The 20,959-nt window shown below is 44.2% G+C and overlaps 1 protein-coding gene across 1 annotated transcript in view; it reads right to left on the bottom strand.

Annotated features, from left to right (window-relative positions):
* Positions 1–3,547: 3,547 nt before the first annotated feature.
* OTOA (otoancorin) overlaps positions 3,548–20,959 on the bottom strand; it is a 43,698-nt gene continuing 26,286 nt past the window's right edge. Inside the window, exons 18-25 of the mRNA XM_088657267.1 lie at positions 17,360–17,547; positions 14,280–14,435; positions 12,273–12,415; positions 10,125–10,261; positions 8,905–9,002; positions 6,462–6,654; positions 4,470–4,565; positions 3,548–3,835 (exon numbers count right to left, since the gene is read on the bottom strand). Coding sequence (XP_088513393.1) covers positions 4,498–4,565; positions 6,462–6,654; positions 8,905–9,002; positions 10,125–10,261; positions 12,273–12,415; positions 14,280–14,435; positions 17,360–17,547 — 983 coding nt within the window. The 3' untranslated portion in view covers positions 3,548–3,835; positions 4,470–4,497. The remainder of the gene's footprint in view (positions 3,836–4,469; positions 4,566–6,461; positions 6,655–8,904; positions 9,003–10,124; positions 10,262–12,272; positions 12,416–14,279; positions 14,436–17,359; positions 17,548–20,959) is intronic.

Consider the following 20,959-nt stretch of genomic DNA (forward strand, 5'->3'; position numbering starts at 1 on the left):
TGGGTTTGAGCCCCAAATTGGGCAAATAAATCCTGCACTGCAGGGGGTTGGACTAGATTACCCTTGGGGTCCCTTCCAACCCTACATTCTATTATTCTATGATAAACTTATCCAAATAAGCTTGTAAGGTTGTTATAAGTAATCACCCCCACCAACTTATATTTGCAGAATACAATTCTGTCGGGATTGTTACGGCTACTCCCGAGTAAACACACCCAAGTCTGTTCTGTCTTTAACGGTTTTATTGTGCATAGTATTTACAGTGCAGAGATAGCAGAAAACATGACCTAGCCACTCTCAGAATCCGGCAATGGCGCCCTTCTGCTTCGGGGCCAGCATAAAAGCTTGGGCACCCCGAAACGCCACCCTCTAACCTTGCGTTTGGGCACGTGCCTCAATTCGGGCGTCGGAAGCAGCTGTGCTCCCTCTCCTACTTGTTGGCTGGCTGGAGTGCTGCAGGGACTCTGATACATCGCTGAGCCGTGCCTCCTCCACTTCGCTCCCATCCTCATTTCCTCCCTCTGACCCGCTGCTGCCGCTTTCGCTGAGCAAAGTGCTGGTCAGGATGGTGGGGGGAGGCTCCCTGTAGGGAGTCCCCCTTACAAATTCAATACAAAATTATTGAAAAAGGTAATTCTGGAGGATTTTTTAATTTTAGAATAGCATACAAATAATTAAAAACACTTTGTAGACCACACAGGGTTTCATCCCTGACAACCAAATTGCAGTTGAAACATTTACTTTGTAAGCATGGTAATTCATTTTGGTTCCACAAGAACTTTTGCCATTAACGAAACAAATGGAATTTTCACAGCATTTCTAACATTAGGTTTCAACTGCTAATCCAAAAGAGAGGGTGAACAAAGAATTTTTTTAAAAAAAGAAAACAATCCTGCAACGTGTTAATTGATCACTTAGCATAATGAACATATTGTAATCCATATTTCAATGAGGCATTTTGGCTTCTTGGAGAAAGTATTGTGCCACCTGCTTGCTTCCTTTTGAAGTATCATATAGATTGCATATATGTTATCAAATGCTGATCATATTTAAGCATAATCTCCATTTTTTGCAATTAAAATAATCAAACGTAGATTAAAAGATTATATCTAACCACAGGTCACCTTTAAAAAAGTGTGCCCTGACTCTTAATAAAGAAGGGGGGAACAATTAAAACACAGAAAAACCACATGGTTGTCTTTTCTGGACTATGGTGTTGGACTGTAAAAGGTAAAGGTAAAGATAAAGGACCCCTGGACGGTTAAGCGCAGTCAAAGGATGGGGTTGTGGCGCTCATCTCGCTTTCAGGCTAAGGGAGCCGGCATTTGTCCACAAACAGCTTTCTGGGTCATGTGGCCAGCAGGACTAAACCGCTTCTGGCACAATGGGACACCATGACGGAAACCAGAGCGCACGGAAACGCCATTTACCTTCCCGCTGCAGCAGTACCTATTTATCTACTTGCACTGGTGTGCTTTTGAACTGCTAGGTTGGCAGGAGCTGGGGCAGAGCAACGGGAGCTCACTCCGTCGCGGGGATTTGAACCGGCGACCTTCTGATCTGGTGGCGCTGTGGTCTAAACCACTGAGCCTCTTGGGCTTGCTGATCAGAAGGTCAGAACCTGGAGTCATCTAGTGAACCTGAATGTTGGGAGATCCAGAACCAATAAGAGGAAGCATTTTTTTACACTATGGAGCTCTCCACTACTCGCTGTAGCAATACCCACCAATTAGATTGGCTTTAAAAGAGGATTGACAAACTTGTGGAGGATAAGGCTACCCATGGCTACTAGTCATCATGATGGCCATGAGGTTCCAGGGTCAGAGGCATTATGTTTCTGAATGCCACTTCCACATTGGGAATGGGATAGCTTCCTCCAGGTAGGGATGGGGCAGAATTTCAATTTAAGTTCACATTTAAAGGCAAACCCACCAAATTTGCACTTCCTGTACCAATGCAGGAACTGAAACCTAGCCGTCCTTCGAAATTCACAGTTCTCCAAATTTTGCAATGCCATTCCCCAGCCAAAGAATGCATACAAATACACAAACTAGCTTAAAGTGTCCATGAAATGCATATAATAGTAAAAAATGACATACCAAAATATTAGGGGAAATCGCTTTGCAAATATTCTCACATTGGGGGAAATTGCATTTAAAAGTGTGTATTCAAAGGAGAAAATCGCACTAAAATGCTGGCCATTTTTTCATCGGACTTTAAAACAAAATCACATACAGCTGCGGAAATGTGGACAATGAGAAATCAAGACAACTGAAATTGACAGATCCATCGTCCTTACCTTCAGTGTACCTGGCAGCAGTATGCTATTTTAGGGAGTGGATGAACAGGCCTGTGGTGTGCACAGCTCTGATCTCCAACAGAAGGGCCCTCAAGAGAAATGGATGCTGGGTTCTGCCTACTTTTGCCCATGTACTGCCCACCACTGGCATATAGCCCTCAGAAGGTTACCCTGAAGTGAGAGCAGCCCCCAAGCTGAAAGGACCACTTACCTTCCAGGGACGCAGTGACTGTGGTCTGTCAAAGCCCCTTGGAGGTTGGGGGACACACCTATGTCCCTTGCGGCTGGCCATTTGCTTTGGCCTCAGTCGGCCACGAGGGGCAATGGGATAACCCACCAAGTTATCAAATTCAAACTGGCCTATGGTGGCCAGGGTTTGGGGCAGGGCTTCAGCGGTGGACCTGGAGGACAAATGCCTCATTCTGGTCTGCCAGTTAATATTTAAGCCAGCTGTGCCAGGTGCCAACGGCACAGTCGGGGAAGCTGAACAACCCACCTACCCACCCTGTAAATTGGCAGTGCCCTAAAGGAATGTGGGCAGTGCGTATGAAGAACCTTATTGTGGAGATAATTGGTCGCCGTATTCATGGCCAGGGAGGGTTCGCCTTCAGACATATTGGGCCAGTGAGGGGTTGTTGGTTTTTTGCCTTTGTTGTTTGTCCCAATCTTTCACAGAAAAGGCATTGGGTTGTTAATCTGTTCCCGGTGGGTGAGATGCTACCTCACCTCCTTGAGCAGGTGTGATATCTCAGAGTACCCTGGTAAAGGGGTCTGGGTGGAAGAATCTGTCTGGAAGTTCATGCAGGGTTGGGGGTGGACGGATGAGCCATAGAACTTCCCATATGGCAGCCCAGGGGGTCACCTTGGTTGACCTGCGTCTGGAGGTGACCCTTAACCTAGGCACAGCCCTGTTCAATGTCAGCCACCCGTCAGGCAGCTGACTAAGGACACATACCCAACGTCAAAGCCTACAGACGTCTGTAATCAATAAAATTCCACAACATGGTTGTGTCAGTTTATTCTGGGAGCTCACTGCGCATGGGCCCATGAAAGATTCCCCACTTCTGTTCCACATAATACACCATGGAGTTTTCGTAAATTAAGAGCATTCGCACCCGGGTCATAGAGCCAACGGTCTGGATAGTGAGCATCTTGTTTCCAGCAGCCGATATCTGTACATTTGAATCATCATTCAACAGCACATTACACTAAATGGGTATTCTGTCCACCATTGGCTCACGTCCCAACACCTAGCAACTGAAGGATTTCAACATGAGTGTGTTCTCCTGGTGATTCATTCTAAAAGCTATGGCTATTATTCTACAAACATTACATCTGGTTTTGTAGTGCCTCGATGGCAATCAATGGCCATTGCTTCTTCTTATGCTCATGGGAAGATGGAAAAGATCACTTGAATGGATTCCTAAGACTCACAGCTACCATACTTCTTAAAGAGCTCCAATGTTTTTATTTTCTCAGTGCCAGAAGGCTTTCCAAAAGACCGTCTCTGTATCCACCCAGGTGAGCTGTAGCCTTCTGAAAATTGTATCAAGGTAGAGTGATATTGGGAGGGAAGAAATAATATACAGAAAAATTAGTGCCTGAGATAGCATTTTTACAGCACAATCCTTTAGATGGCTGTTCAAACCCAATCCCCATTGAGTTCAATGGGACTTGCTCCTAGGGAGCCTTAGATTTAAATCATATACACGCTTCTCTGGGAGCAAGTTCCATTGAACTTAATGGGACTTACTTCTGATTAAACATGCATAGAGTTGCACTGTACATTTCTAAGCAGACAAAGTGGCATTTAAGGGCATCCTTTGATTATTTTATAGATCTTATTTTTTCAGTGTGCTACCTACCTGTGTGGGAAGGGAACACCCTTACAAGAACAGTTTACCAAATACATAAGAATACAACAGCAAAAACCAGTCACAAAAGTATTTCCTGACTTTAAAAGAAACATTTTCAAACTATGTTTTGAAAGCACAAATGTAGCTTTCTTAATAAGCTGCTATCATGGTGTCAAGCGCCCTTAGTGTACAATGTTTTGTTTTAAGAAAGAAAGAAAGAAAGAAAGAAAGAAAGAAAGAAAGAAAGAAAGAAAGAAAGAAAGAAAGAAAGAAAGAAAGAAAGAAAGAAAGAAATTGAAAAAAAGCATGCTTACCATAAACTCTTAACAGTGATAATTTGATTCAGGAAACAGGATGCAGGATGAAAGCCGTAAACACCCAAAGACTTAAACTGCAGGAAATTAGAGCACCTGAAAAGAGAATGTTGTATTGTGAATTAACAGCATCTCTAACTTGCACATATAGTGAATTCAGCTATCTGAGAAAACATAGGGGAAGGATTCAGAGAGGTCATTATCTCGACTGAAATTGGCCTATTAGTAATGCATGCTGCTAGCTATAGCAGTCATCTCTTTGCTCCAGGGGACTCTCCCAGCAGTAAGCACTTTGCTCCAGTTGACTTGCTTCCTGTTCAGCGCAAACCATAGTTTGCTATTACATCGGAACAAAATAAACAATGGTTTGTGATTACCTTCCAAATCAGAAATGGAAACCACGTTCAAGCCACATTGAAAGTTGTTTTGCAAATGCAACCAGTTTCCTGGTTTAGGTGGAATAGCAAACTATAATTTACACTATACAGGAAGTAAATGAATTGCAGTGCTGCTGAGAGTATGGAGTACAAAGAAAAATATTATGGGGTATAGGCAAAGCATTACAGCATTACATCTACACCTCTTACTAGAGTTTGGAGGACATACCTAATGTAATGGGAATTCCAGAAAAACAAAAAAAAGTAGTGTTTTAGACTACTGAGCTTTGTGATGTCACAAGCAATATGTGCCTTATCTACGTTACATAGGTAGAAACGACAAACTAGCTGCAGTGTGTGGTTAAAAGAGCAGGAAATGACTAAGATCCTTTGAGAAGATACAGCAGATATAAAAGGAGCATTGCCAGATCATTTGGGAAATGGGAACTTCTTCAGTGCCTCAATGAAGGAGAGATAATGAAGTTCCACTGTCAGCTGACAGCTGTTTTTGCTCCACGGAAACCCAGAGGGAGGATACTGGTAGCAGCATCTGTGCTCTCTTGAGAGATTATCCCTGAAGAATCAACGAGCTAGTGAATACAAGGAAATTTGATTTACTCTGTTTGTACCAAGCTAGGGGAATAGTAGTCACCTGTAGCAACGCATGACGTCACAGACAGGGATGATGTTGCCAAAGTTGCCATTGAAAAATAAAGAAACCTTGGGATGAACCATTGAGGTCCTACGGATCCCATAACTGGGAAGCTGCTTTATACCGAGTTAACATAGGAACATAGTGTTGTGAGGTTGGCAAGCCCTAGACATCAAAAATTAATACTGTAAATGGTAGGATTTAGATTTTTTTTTAAGATTAAAGGGCAAATTGCTGGCCAGTGGAAAAATTCAGGCTAAGCTTCCTTTCCAAGCCAGGATAGAGGTGTTAAATTGACAAAAGGAATTGGTGGCCCATCTAAGAAGAATCTTGGGTCTGGGCCAGGGGTCAGCAACCTTTTCCAGCCTTGGGTCAGTCCACTGTCCCTCAGACCATGTGTTGGGCTGGACTATATTTTTTTTGGGGGGGGGGAATGCACAAATTCCTACGCCCCACAAATAACCCAGAGATGAATTTTAAATAAAAGCACACGTTCTACTCATGTAAAAACACCAGTCAGGCCCCACAAATAACCCAGAGATGCCTTTTAAATAAAAGCACATGTTCTACTCACGTAAAAACACTAGGCAGGCCCCACAAATAGGGCAATAGGGCAAGCGGGAATTTTTGTGTGTGAGTTTTGGCTACTGCTGGAAGGTGGGGACACAGAGTTTTGTCTTGCTCTGTGCTGGACCTTAAGCTATGGTGTGATGATCTTGCTGGGAACCTAAAGGGGAAGTGAAGCTGCTGGAGTGCTAATGCTGTGAGCCCCTCCATCCTATGCTCAGGTTGCCTATCTGTGTAAATAAACCCATATATCCTAAAGACAACACGGTCTCCACTGACCTTCTTTCCAAGGAAACCAAACATAGTGCTGGAACCCCTCTCACTGCTCAGTGACCGGGATATGCACAACAATATGAATATAGCCTGAGAGTTGTTATGTTATTATTTTAAACTCACTGTTCTGAACCGATGTGTATGTCGGTCTGACTGTGCTCTCATGGAGCGGAAGCTCCTGGATGCTTGTTCTGGCTCCGTCCATCGCCAGCCGAAGACTCTGAAGCTGCAATCCATTGAGATGCTGACACTGCAACTCTGTCACCACAGCGGCATTTTCAGGACCAAGGTTTGCTATTTGATCTGGGGACAGCTCCTGGACAAAGCAAAACCAGAGCTTCATGTTGTTTATTTATGGTGTTCATATCTCAACCTTGTTCACTAAGGAGCTTGGGGTAGTGTGCATGGTTCTCCCCCCATCTCATTTAACCCCCCCCCCCACAAGAACCCAGGGAGGGAGGTTAGCCTGAGAGGCAGTGACTGGCCTGAGGTCACACAGCGAGCTTCATGGCTGAGTGGGGATTTGAACCCTGGTCTGCCAGGTGCTGGTCCAGCACTCTGACGACTACGCCACATCAGCACTCATGAAGGATTTTCCAGTACAGGAGCACTGCACCAGGCGATTGAAAAGTGAGCAGCACACAGGGCATTGCAGAGTAAATGCATTCAGTAAACAGCACCTAGGAGCCAGTGTGGGGCAGTGGTTCATGTGCTGAACTAGATAAAATGGAGAGGGGGTGAAGCTGGCATGCTACCTCGAACAACTTGGAGGAAGAGTTGCAACCAGTATTAGCCCTACTCAAAGTAGACCCATTGAAATAAATGGACATGACCAACATTGGGGGGGATTTAGTTTGTTTCATTTAGTTAATTTGTTAGGGGTTCTGCATATGTTTGCTTGCGGAGTGAGGGAAATATAATAGTGTAATGCAGTTATATCAACATACTTTATTGAACAGATAACATCCTCTGCTTATGTATTTAATTATTCTTGAAAATCCTGTCTGTCTATATCATTTATCATCTATCGTGTGGACAAGAGTCCAAGAGTATCTGTATTTTCATCTATACAACGTAGAAGGTTGTGTATCTCGCTGGTGTGTGCTGCCAAAGCAGATGCAGGAGCTGAAGAAGGCAATACACCTGCCCAAGCAATCTCCCATATATGACAATTTATCCTCCTAGCGGTTTCTGCTCCATCGTTTCACATCAGCAGCTTCGGAGTCAACCGTCTGTCTTCATTTGTGCTTGCAAAATGTTACACCAGAAAAACAATGATGCAATCAATGTGATCTGCAAAACGAAGAGATGTCATCGACTGCCTCGGCTGTCGGATCTTTTCTTCAGGTGCAAAATAATCTGTCGAGTGAGGCCATATTATTAAGCCTTCTTTGAAAACCGGCTACTGTTATAATTGCACAGTAATTATCTTTCCACGTAGAACAAAGATGGCAATTTGTGCGACTGGCACCTATAATAGCACCTCTGAGTTCTCCTTGATTTTGTAGAACATTCTTCATCTTTCAAAAAATTCTCTTTTCCCATTTAGAGTTTACAAAAAAGAAAAGGAAAGGATGAGAGAGCCCAGATACTGACTTTCATCAAGAGGAGAGGAGTTTTTTTTTTTTACTTTCTCAAACAACAACCCTTGCAGTAGAGGTTGCATCACAAAGCTATTTTTCTTCGGTTAAAAAATCAACAAGCAATATGGTGGAGAGGGTGTGACGCCGAAGTTTAGTGAAATAGCTCTGCTACATATATGGAACCCCAAGAGACCAATATGGTGGCAACAGCTTTGCTGTGACCCACCTGGGATGGCCTTGCTACTTACCTGTGGATCCTGCTTAACCGAGTTCTGACCTGTGTATAAGTCCAGGAATTGCAAATTACATTGGGTTCGCTTTTAAAACACAGAGTAAATGAAAATCTCCTCAATCTCTACTTCATGTTATGTGCATAACACATTGCTATCATTCACTGGACTTAAAAAAATCCAGCATGCACATGCTATATGCTGCAAAACCCAGGGGAACTCTTTTATGTCCTTAGCTTCACCACGGAGTAAATGCAACTACAGTATATAGATAGATATCAGCTTTGCTGGAACATGGCCATTGTTACTTATTATTGACTATTTGTTTATGCTGCCCTTTTACTGTCAGAACAACCCTGTGAGATAAGTTGGGCTAAGAGGTAATAATTGGCCCAAGGTCGCACAGTAAGCTTTGTGGCAAAATGGGGATTTGAACCCTAGTCTCCTGAGTCCTCGTCTGAAACGCTAACCAAGTGAATGGAACCTTTGGTACCCCCCAGATGTTGTTGGACTGCAACTCCCATCAGCCCTAGCAAGCATGGCCAATACCCAGGAGTGATGGGAGTTGTAGTGCTGCAGCATCTGGAGGGCCAAAGCTTCCCCACCCCTGCCACTACACCCTGCTTTAATATTTATAGAGACTTGAGAAGAAGCCCTTCTAAGTGTCTTCCGAATAAAGATACACATTCACGTCACCGTTTATAACAAAGCAGAAGTAATGGGGGAAAGAATCAAAACATCCACAACACTTACTTTGAAGATTTCATCAGGGATATATTTTATTGCTGTTGGATGGAAATAGGGCATCAATTCTTTATCAAGAGCTTTTAATTCTTCCCCATTTAAGCCAGCTAGAGAGAAAGGAAAAGATTGAGAGAGTGAGAAAAAGCGATCAGAATGCAGCCTACTTAGTTCACATCACGGTGGATTAGGTTGAATTTGGGGCAAACGTACATTTCAGAGCCTCTGTATGCTTTAGCTGATCAATATTTGATTCTAAAATGTTTTCAGACACCTTTGGGAAATCAGGCCTTTAAGAAAACAAGGAGCTTCTCTGCAGTTAAATGAAAGTTCGATGCGCAACCCTTGTAAAAGTGCACTTTATTAATCCAATTTTCTTTTTCTTTTGTTTCTGTTTTAAGGGCAAAAGTTGCCATTTCTGCTTGTGCTCTTTCCCATCTCCCATTATTCCGCTTGCAGTCTCCCAAAACATCCATATACAGAAGGAACATATAAATAAGCTGTGCTACACATATTATGAGCCAATGTCACACAATCCAACATAGCATAGTTGCCAATGTTAGCCATGCTCAGAGTAGGCCCACTGAAGTTAATGAACACAAGCAAGTCCTGTCCATTCATTTCAATAGGTCTATTCCGAAGGAATGACACAACCCATAGGGTTGTATCCAACAGCAGTCACACTCAGAGCAGACACACTGAAATTAATATCTGTGACTAAGTTAGGTTTCTTCATTTTGGTGGGTCTACTCAGAATAACAGAATTTGTAGAGTTTGAAGGAACAACGGGGGTCTTCTAGTCCAACTCCCTGCAATGCAGGGATATTTTGCCCAACATTGGGCTCAAATCCATGACCTTGAGATTAAGAGTCTCATGCTCTACCGACTGAGCTATCCCAGCTGAGTAAACTTAGTTGGATACAACCCATACTCACCCTGACACATGTCCCATTGAACACAATGGAACATATTTCAAGCAGACATGCATAGGATTGCACTTTAAAACTTTTTTTTATTTCAATGGGTTTAATTGCTCCTAACTTGGTTACATTATAAGCCGCCACTACATCCCACCACTATTGGATCTAAGGTTAATGGTCGCCAGATACAGGCTAGCAGTTGTTATCAGGAACCTCAATTCATCTTTTCCCTATTTCCCCTTCCGTCTTCTGATACAGAGATATAGGCTACAAGGTGGACCACATCCTTGCTACGGATGCGAGCCTCCTTACCTGCAATGTTGCCAGTCTCCTGCAGGATAGATCTGTCCCACCCTGTAGCAATTCCAAACACAGACTCTGCCTTCTTCTTAAACTCTTTCAGAACGTTTGTGCTGCATGGCAGAGAGCCAATTCTCGAAACAACAGCACTGCAGAAAGGGCAAAAGGGGACTGTAATTTTACACAGTTGGAGAAGCCTGAATATTAAAGTAGACTTAGTGGTGCTTCATGCATGAGATTCTTCCTAGACAGCTGTAAGGAATCATAATAATATCACGTTCATTTGCACGATGAGTATCTGTATCTATTTTGCTGCTTCCCACAGCTTCCATATATACATGTGCAATTATCACCTGAAAATTTTGACACTCGTGGGGCGGCGGAAGAAGCTGTGAAGCAGCTCTGTGCATGAGCTGGATATCAAATGAAAAAAGATGAGATAGCAAATAATATTTAATATGTTGATCAAGGCAATCATTTGCACTCTTTCTTTCTTTCTTTCTTTCTTTCTTTCTTTCTTTCTTTCTTTCTTTCTTTCTTTCTTTCTGAGTAGGCTAGCACCTGGCACTAGTTCATGATTCATAGCTTAACATAATAAAAGCCCTGCTTAGGGTTCTCAGGTCAGGAGCATTGCAGACCCTGAGATTGCAGGGCCCAAACCTGCGACTTTGGGGTAGTCCCTGGTGAAGGCATTCCTTGGTGATGTCATAGGGCAACCCCATGAGATGGAGGTTAATTGAAAGAAGGGAGCAGAGGAAGGCAGACACCCCAAAGTGTACCTATGCTGTCATTTGGAGCCAGCCCGTTTGGCTGAAGCTTCAAAGGGAATCTTGCCCACTTGGAGATTCAAGCTCCCCATCCGTCACTTGGAGGGGACCAACCAAACCTGGAGACTTCAGGCGAGACTGGAGGTCTGCCAACCCTAGCCCTGTTGGGTTAGGCCAATGGCCCATCTAGTCCAGCATCCAGCTTTCACGGTGGTCAGTCAGATGGCTCAATGGGAAGCTCATAAGCAAGACTTGAGTGCCACAGTCCTCTCCCTCACTTGTGATTTGCAGAAACTGGCAATCGGAGGCAGACTGCCTGCCACAATAGAGGTAGAACAATACACATCATGGCTATTAGCCTTGTCCTCCATGGATTTGTCAAATCCTCTTTTAAAGTTATCCAATTTGGTGGCCATCACTGCTTGTTGTTGTTGGAGCGAATTCCATAATTCAGTTCTCTGTTGCGTGAAGAGGTCCTCTCCTGAACTTCAGCGTGCATACATATTTCCAGTAGTCCCAAGACCTTTTAGTCTCAGCAGGCTTTTAATGTTCAATTGTCAGGGATTCTTAATGATGATTATTTATTTATTTATTTATTTATACCCCACCCATCTGGCTGGGTTTCCCCAGTCACTCTGGGCAGCTCCCAACAGAATATTAAAAACACGATCAAACATCAAACATTAAAAGCTTCCCAATACAGGGCTGTTTTCAGATGTCTTCTAAAAGTCAGATAGTTGTTTATTTCCTTGACATCTGATGGGAGGGCGTTCCATAGGGCGGGTGACACTACCGAGAAGGCCCTCTCGCAGTGAGGGAACCACCAGAAGGCCCTCTGAGCTGCTAGCTTTTGAGCTAATATGCTTTTACCAATAAAAAAAATTCCTTCAGTAGCACCTTAAAAGACCAACTAAGTTTTTATTTTGGTATGAGCTTTCGTGTGCATGCACACTTCCTCAGATACACTTGAAACACTTGAAGTGTGCATGCACACGAAAGCTCATACCAAAATAAAAACTTAGTTGGTCTTTAAGGTGCTACTGAATGATTTTTTTTTATTTATGCTTTTACTACTGTTGCTAATACTATTAGTATTTCACATATTTGTTTTAACTGTATTCTGTTTTAGTACTCTTTATTGTAAGCTTGGGGATTTTTTTTTGGTAAGGAACATTTCTCAGAAAAGTTTATGACTTTTACTGTTAATATTATTATTTATGTACTCAGTTTATTAGTTGCTTGCTACATGAAGAGTCTCTAAGCAACTTAAAAAAAATAGGAGCTCAACATGCAAAATAAAATCAGAGATCACAATAAAAGCCATACAACATTAACTTTTTTCTAATTTATCTCTCGTAAGTGCATTGTTGATGGAAGAAATGTGGTGTTGTACCTGAACTCAACTGCATTTATAGATTCGATCTCTGTGGAGTTCAGAGCACAAAGATTATGGCCTAGTCCAGCCAAATCAAAGCTTTTCAAGGTGTCCATTCCTTGACCTGAGTCTTCCAGAAAGCCCTGTAAAATTGACCTGGCCTGAAAAACAAACACAACGAAGATCTAACTCAGTTAAAAGCAGTTAAATTAGAAGGTCGCAACAAGACTCTGCACCCCAGGAAGCTATGATGCAACTGATTATCATAGAATCAGGATGTCTGCACACAAAATAATGATAAAAGCGGCTTTTGCATTGAAAGTGAAAAAGAACTTCTTTTAACCCACAATGCATGTTCTAGTCAAATATTGTCCATGAATCAGGATGTCACCGAGGCAAAGAAGGACCTTAAAGGCATCACTGAAACCTGGTGGGATGAGTCTCGTGATTGGAATGTAGTAACAGAGGGATTCCTGCCAACCTAGCAGTTCGAAAGCACGTCAAAATGCAAGTAGATAAATAGGAACCGCTACAGCGGGAAGGTAAACGGCGTTTCCATGGGCTGTTCTGGTTTGCCAGAAGCGGCTTTGTCATGCTGGCCACATGACCCGGAAGCTGTACGCCGGCTCCCTCGGCCAATAATGTGAGATGAGCGCGCAACCCCAGAGTCGGTCACGACTGGACCTAATGGTCAGGGGTCCCTTTACCCTTTAATAGAGGGATACAATCTATTTCAGAGAAATAGACCAAACAGGAAAGGAGTAGGATTAGCGTTATATGTCAGGGATGTGTATACCTGTGAAGAGATCCAGGATTTAAAACTTCAAAGCCAAGTTGAGTGTATCTGGGTCAAAATCAAGGGAGAGAAAAATAACCGTGATCTCATTGTGGGAGTTTACTATAGATCCCCAAGCCAAACTGAGGACACAGATGATGCCTTCCTGGAACTGATGGCCAAGCATTCAAAAAGAAGTGAGATAGTAGTAATGGGGGATTTCAACTATCCTGATATTTGTTGGATGTCAAACTCAGCCAAGAGCATAAGGTCGAACAGATTCCTCACTGCCCTTGCAGACAATTTCATTGTCCAGAAAGTGGGAGAAGCAACAAGAGGATCAGCCATTTTAGATCTGGTCCTAACCAATAGTGATGACCTGGTTACTGGGGTAGAAGTGGCAGGATCATTAGGTGGGAGTGACCATGCTCTTCTGGAGTTTATTATACAGCGGAAAGGAACAACCAAGCATACTAAGACTCAAATCCTAGACTTTAAGAAAGCCGACTTCAGAAAACTTAGAGAAACGCTGGGTGAAATCCCATGGACAGTAATACTAAAAGGGAAGGGAGTTCATGATGGTTGGGAGTTTGTTAAAAGGGAGATATTAAAAGCACAACTTCAGGCAATACCAATGAGACGGAAACATGGAAGGTGCCTAAAGAAGCCAGGGTGGCTATCTAAAGAACTTTTAACTGAGTTAAGATTTAAAAGGGATATGTACAAAAAATGGAAAAAGGAGGAAATCACCAGAGAGGAATTCAAACAAATAGCCAGCACGTGTAGAGACAAAGTCAGAAAAGCTAAAGCACAGAATGAACTCAGGCTTGCTAGAGAGGTAAAAAGCAACAAAAAGGGCTTTTATGGGTAGCAAAAGGAAGAACAAGGAAACAGTGGGGTTACTTAGGGGAGAAGATGGTGAACAGTTTGCCCGCTGCCCTCCCCCCAGCTGTAGGGCGGCTGAGTGGGAGGAGGCAGGCAGACTCCTCGGAGGCCCCGTGGAGCTTCCTGCCCTTATGGGCGACTCGCCCAACCCCTGGCGCCCAAGCGGCTTCCTCCGCCACTGGCCCGTCCCAGCCTTTTCTGCCACACGGAGCTGCTGTAGAGGGGGAAGAGACACTAGCTAGGAATGTGCTTACATCTCTGGCTCAGTAAATGAGAAGCCGCCGTCGCCACCCCATTCCCAATCTGCTGCCAGTTTTTCTATATGGCAACCATCCTACGGTAGATTCCCCTTTAGACACACTCACCTGCGTAGGGCTCCATTCTGTTTGCTGGCTGAGTGCAACAACGGTATCAATAGACCCCAAATCCAGCATTCCAATTTCAGTCTCATTTAGCACTGCAGCAATGTGCCCAAGGGAAACGATGTGGTAGCTTTTCCAGCTAGTCAGGGGGCCCCAAGACTTTAAAACAACAACAACATATTGGGGTTAGCCAGGAATTATCCCAGGGCAGGAGGTGTGACACCTCACTTTTTTTAAAAAAAGAGAACTTTTTAAAAACAAATGATCATTTAAAATCAATAATGCGGCATAAAGTAAACAAAGATCGCAGCCACACATAAGGGGTAAAACAAGTAACATAAGTTTTTATAAAAAAAATTAAAACTAAAACTAAAACAATGGTTACTCCTATCTGCTGGGTTGACATATGGAACGTTAATGGAATTTATTCTAAGAATATAACAAAAAATCTACATCTTTTGAAATATCTGATGAAAACTGCTAAGAATTTAACATGTCAATTATGCACACATGCCCCTTACTTTTATTTGATTTTTGGGGAGGTGTGTGTGTATAATTGTTTTTGCATTATGTATATATATATTTTAAAAAACCCCTGTAATAATAAAATTAAAAACACAAAACAAAATAGTAAAAACTATTTCAGAGCTATGGCTGTCTTTTGGTTTGAGCTTAACAGTGTAGTTTTGCTAAAAATACCTGCTGTCTGAAGGATTATACATGGTTTTAGGACATTACAGAAGCAAGCACGTAGCTTCCAGCTGAGCACAGCTGGTGCATGCTAATCTTGATGGTAATTTCTATGGGCTGGAGAGATCACCCTCTAAGGATTTTTTTCACACAAAAAAAACCCTCAGCAAGCAGCTTTTGACTCATGACAGCAAATCATCGGATCAATCTTGCTGTTAAGATTGAAGTGGCTTTGGCTTGTTCTATGGTTGCAGCGTTCCTCCCCGCATGTAAATGGTGGCAGCCACTGGCTTTTTTTCTTTTCTTTCGCTGGCGTGGGAGCAGAAACTGTCAGATTCTAAGCACTGTGCAGCCCTGGGAATCTGTGGTTTCCTCGGAGGAGGAAGATTAGGACACCCCATCTAGGACCTTCACACTGCCAGTTAGAGATGGGTGAATATGTAAATGTTGGTTTCTCTCAGTTTCTCATCTTTCCAACCTTAAATCCAGCTCTCCACATTTCCGTGTTAATTACATGGGAGTGTAATCTGTTCTGAGGCAAATCACAAATATTTTAAAAAACCGTTGGAGATGCCGGGGATTGAATTTGTGACCTTCTGCATGCAAGGCAAATGTTCCACCACTGAACTACAGCCCTCCCACATCTAGGACTCAGCTACATTAGCCATGTTACAACGCTATAACTGTGTTATAAACATGCAACACCAGATGGCACTGTAGAGCACAAAACTTTGTCTATGCGATTCTACATGGAGTTTTTCTTTTTCTTTTGTTATAACGATTTAATTTATGACTTATTTATAGTGTGCTTTTCCCCCTGGGTGTAGATCCAGCCCTAGTTTGGCCTTAAGTCGACATTCAACCTATTGTCATAGATCTAGGATACCAGAGTCTGTTAGGGAATGGCAGAAATGAATAAATTGTAGTATTCAGATAATATTTGGGATATGGAGGGACAATACAAGCAGCAGAACTGTGCCAGACAAGAAATTCCAGGCCAGGCTAGCTAGTTGAAGAGCCATTAAGGATCACTGGGGAGCCCTAAGAGCAATTGGCAATGCAAAAAGCTATCCTTCCCTGCCTGTTCGAAGGAGTGGACAGAGACAGGAGGTTTGGGAGGCTGCCAAGATGATTGGGGGGGATGTGATGTCACAGGAAAATTTGCCCTTTTTGAAATGTAAAGGTGTTCTGGGAACAGGAAGGAGGAAGGACCATCTTGGCACTGGCTGGAGGAGCCTGCCCCGAGAGACTGGGAGTGATGGCTGGCTGCTGCTATGGGCCCCATGAATCTTGGAGGGGAGAGACTGTGGGAGAGATTCATGAGGTCTGTGAGGGGGAATTCTGTCAGGAGGGTTCGTTCTGACGTGGTAGAGCTGAGGAGAGCCGAGAACTCTCAGTATATGCTCTAAGGTTTTGAATCGCAGAAGACTGTTAAAAATAGACAAGCCACAGTCCCACACGATGTTCACAAGAAAAAGTATCCTCAGAGGGAATACTTTGACAGGAAAGGGCAGTAGTGGTTCCGAGGCAATGAGGATTTTGGGGTCTGTAAGGGACCCAGGTGGCGCTGTGGTTAAACCACTGAGCCTAGGGCTTGCTGATCAGAAGGTCGGCGGTTCAAATCCCTGTGACGGGGTGAGCTCCCGTTGCTTGGTCCCAGCTCCTGCCAACCTAGCAGTTCGAAAGCACGTCAAAATGCAAGTAGATAAATAGGAACCGCTACAGCGGGAAGGTAAACGGCGTTTCCATGTGCTGCTCTGGTTGTCATTCTGGCTACATGACCTGGAAGCTATACGCCAGCTCCCTCGGCCAATAATGCGAGATGAGCGCACAACCCCAGAGTCGGTCACGACTGGACCTAATGGTCAGGGGTCCCTTTACCTTTACCTTTAAGGGAAACAGCCCAATTAAAAACCTAAGTCCCTGAAGTGTGTGTGGAGAAATCTGATCTATGGAAGATGTGTAAAAGTAACCTTAAGCCTGAACCCCTCTGTCGCTCGTGATTCATTCTCCATTGGGGATTTCACCTAAGAGAAAGGGAAACAGAGGCCTGGTGCAGCGGTGCTAGGGAGAGAGAGGGCCAATGCGCCATTGCACCCTCCCTCCATCGAAAGCTTTAGGCATAAATATGTGTCCAATAAATCATATTTCCTAAAGACGCTAGATTCTGGGGTGCCTCGATTTTCCCAGCGGAAACACAACCCTGGGTTAGCGCTGGGAACCCCTGTGGAATCTTGCTGCTGCTCAGCAGAGATTGGGGGTATTTTATGTAACAGTATTTTATGATGCATCAAAGTGGGAATCACTCAACCCCACTAACCACACTCAAGCTCAAGTAAATGCACATCTAAGGAGGTTTGGTTAAAAAAACAACAACAACTCTTCATAGCTACCTCCTTAGCTTTCTCTTTCAGCGCAGCAAGCTGAGAGGTATCGAAATGGACCACGGAGCCAAGGATTTCCACAGTCTTGGCGAAAGTGCCTGGATCCATGCAGGCCAGCTCTTGAGCTGACCAGAACATGTTGGCTTCTGATAATTTCATAATCTCCTCTGAGGAAGGTGCCATGACGTCTGCGCAATCTGGTACCGAAGAAGATATATTTGCAGAGAGGTTAATCACCGACACAAACTCATTGACTGTAATGCTAAGTGGTAATTAGATTGTAATGCTAATCTTTTGCAAGATTACTGCCACGTTGGGTGCAGCCACAACTTCCATTACAAGGCAGGTTACTGCCACAGTGCAGATGTTTCATTTGACACTTCTGTTTCTCTGGGGGGGGGGGGCTCATCACCTTAGACTTCCTGTTACAGGGCTCCATGTGTGAGAGTTTTTGCCTTGGATATCCCAAGCGCATTTGGATTTCACCTATTGCCTACATTGAATAAGTTAGGTTGAGATAGCCTTGGCCAGGAATGGGAGACCTCTGGCCCAGGGGGAAATTTGGCCCTCCAGGCTTTCCTACCTGGCCATTGGGACACTACCCAGGCCACACCATCCTATATAATAAAGTCCTAGTGTCTCTGTGTCCAATCCCTGTGTCCGTGGGTTTGCGCTACTGCACATGTGCCCCACGGGCAGCCGTTGGGACTTGGAGCGCAGAGACACGAGGCATTCGGCTCCCTCCCTCCCTCAGTTCAGTCAATCAGTCCGCCAGTGCGGACGGGACGGTCTGCTCTGGCCGGTTGGTCGGCCGGTGTTGGATGGAGGGTCCCGTCCGCCTCACCTGCTCTCTATGGAATGTACTGGGGGCGGCTGCCGAGTGGGAGCGAGGACTCTATGGGCGCAGGCAGTGCCGCTACTGCCGCTGAGGAAAGGTGAGAAGGAGGGAAGCCGCGGCGCTGGCGGGTGGGTTGGGGGGTGGGGGTGGGTTGGCTGTGGTGGGTGTGTTAAAAGCTGGTGAGGGGATGAAGAGAGGCCAAAGAAGTGCCAGGGCTTTGGGGAGGGAACGTGTGCGTGCGTGCGCGCGCCCTCCCTCCCTCCCACGCGAGCCAGCAAGCGAGAGGCGCGCTCGCGAGGGTTTTTACAAATGTTTGACAACATATGTTCTAGCGCCCGTTTATTTAACGGGCTCAATGACACTAGTTAAGTATAATTGTTTAAGTGTACACTGAAATGGAAAATAACTTTGTATGTGTATTGCACAAGGTGTAACATTGTAAAAGTCCATTGAAGCCAGGCATGCCAAGTAGGAGGGGAGCTAGGGGGGCAGCCCCCCCCAAATTTCCAGGCCCCCCAATTTCAATAATGGGCTGGGCCCCCTCAAAGTTCCGTGGTGGCTGTGCACAAGTGACACTGCGTCATGCGCAAGGGACATCAGCACGCCATGGAGTATGCGAGCATGCTGCAGGGGGTGCTGATGTCCTGTGTGCATGCTGGGGGGGGTGCACACATGGCATGTTGATGTCGCTCAACCCCCGGCCCCCTCAACCACAGGGGCAAGGCAGCACGAGTGATTGAAGCTAAGCAAGGGCAGCAGAGACCCTTACAATTGATAATTAACTAAGAATGTACTTATCTCTGCTCCTCTGTCCTGAGGTGTTTAACTCACACAAAATGGAGATTTGCAACTGAGTATCTTTCTCATCTGATCTAAAGTCAGTCTTTGTTCTCCCTGTGAAAGCAACCAAGGAGGATGGTGTGCTAATGACTCCCTCTCCAGGAACACAGCTTGAGGCTGGAATGCAGGCTGTGTGCAAAAGGACAGAGCTTTGGTTTTTCAGTTCTGGATGAAGTAATTTCATATTTCTAATATGCTGTACCTGTGCTTGCCTGTACCTATGCAACTATTTGGATGTAACGTTGTTTTGAGTGTTTTGGAACAAGTTCCGTTAGTAAAACTTTTGAACCATACTTTTTAGACTGGACAATTTTTATTTCAAGGAGAGTCAGTTTTCATTTATCCTAATGCTTCCAAAAGTGCAATATTAATAGTTACAGGTAGGTAGCCGTGTTGGTCTGAGTCGAAGCAAAATAAAAAAAAATTCTTCAGTATCTGAAGAAGTGTGCATGCACACGAAAGCTCATACCAAAATAAAAACTTAGTTGGTCTTTAAGGTGCTACTGAAGGAATTTTTTTATTTTGCAATATTAATAACTGCACTACACCCTCTCTCCAAGCCACACCCTTCACTGGTCCTGCTTTAGATTAGATTAGATTTATTTATTGTCATTGTGTAATTACAATGAAATTGGATGAATTTGTAACGTACTTCAACATTTTTGCCTGGCTGGAAACGTATCCTTACACTCTGATAATGCTTGTCTGCATGGAAGATAAAGGTGTAGGTGTGTGTGTGTGTGTGTGTGTGTGTGTGTGTGTGTCTGTAAAAATTGGGCTACTGTAAAAAGGTAAAATTTGCATTCCTTGCTCTACTCACTTTTGCCTCTGGTCTCACCTATCACTTGCATATGGCCCCCAGAAGCTTGCTCTGAAGGGAATGTGGCCCTTGAGCTTAAAAAGGTTCCAAGCACTAGCGCCTACTGGGATGCATCAGCCAACATCTTTTTAAAATAAATAAATAAATCAGTTAACGTCTGTCCGAGCCCTTAGAAAAGTGTGGCTTTGCAATTTTACCTAAAAAAGAAAACAACTTTGCATTGGGCTATCTCCTGTAATAAAGTAGAACATCACAGATGCTGGTAAGGAGCCAAGTTTCCCCCCACTAAGCAAATTACAGCGAGGATGTACCAAAGAGATTTGTACTTGGAAAGGAAGCGAAAGGAAGGATTTGCTTCAATCAAATAGAACTACAGAAGCCAGCAAAACATTCTAACAAGATTGTGTCTGCTGAGCCAATGGAGGGAGGGTCAATAATAAACAAACAGTAAATCTGATGTCTACTAGCAAAAATCCATTCATCATCTGTCAAACGGGAATTGCTTCACATTTTTAGAAACAAAACGGGGGTGTTACTCCACATCCTCTCTCTTTGATGTAAACAATACTCATGAAGAGGCAAGGATGGACAAATTTGTCAGTGTTGGTTTCTCACTGACCTGCCTGCTGTCTCACCCCTCTCAGGAAGCAACAGAGCCCCACCTGCTATGAGGCCAATACTGCAGCTTCACCCCACCCGGTGAACCACTTTTCCTTGCTTTGTTTTTTTTTTTTAATGAAACCTAGTACAGTGGTACCTTGGTTCTCAAATGCCTTGGTACTCAAACAACTTGGAACCCAAACATTGCAAACCTGGAAGTAAGTGTTCCAGTCAGACTAAGTCCAGCCCAAAGGCCTGGCGGAACAGCTCTGTCTTGCAGGCCCTGCGGAAAGATGACAAATCCCGCAGGGCCCTGGTCTCCTGGGAAAGAGCGTTCCACCAAGTTGGGGCCAATACTGAAAAGGCCCTGGCCCTAGTTGAGGCCAATCTAGCCACCTTATGGCTCGGGATCTCCAGAATGTTGTTTGTGGACCTTAAGGTCCTCCGCGGGGCATACCAGGAGAAGCGGTCCCGTAGGTACAAGGGTCCCAAGCTGCATAGGGCTTTAAAG

The sequence above is a fragment of the Zootoca vivipara genome, chromosome 13, assembly GCF_965207765.1.
Source record: "Zootoca vivipara chromosome 13, rZooViv2.hap1.1, whole genome shotgun sequence".
Classification (NCBI taxonomy): domain Eukaryota; kingdom Metazoa; phylum Chordata; class Lepidosauria; order Squamata; family Lacertidae; genus Zootoca; species Zootoca vivipara.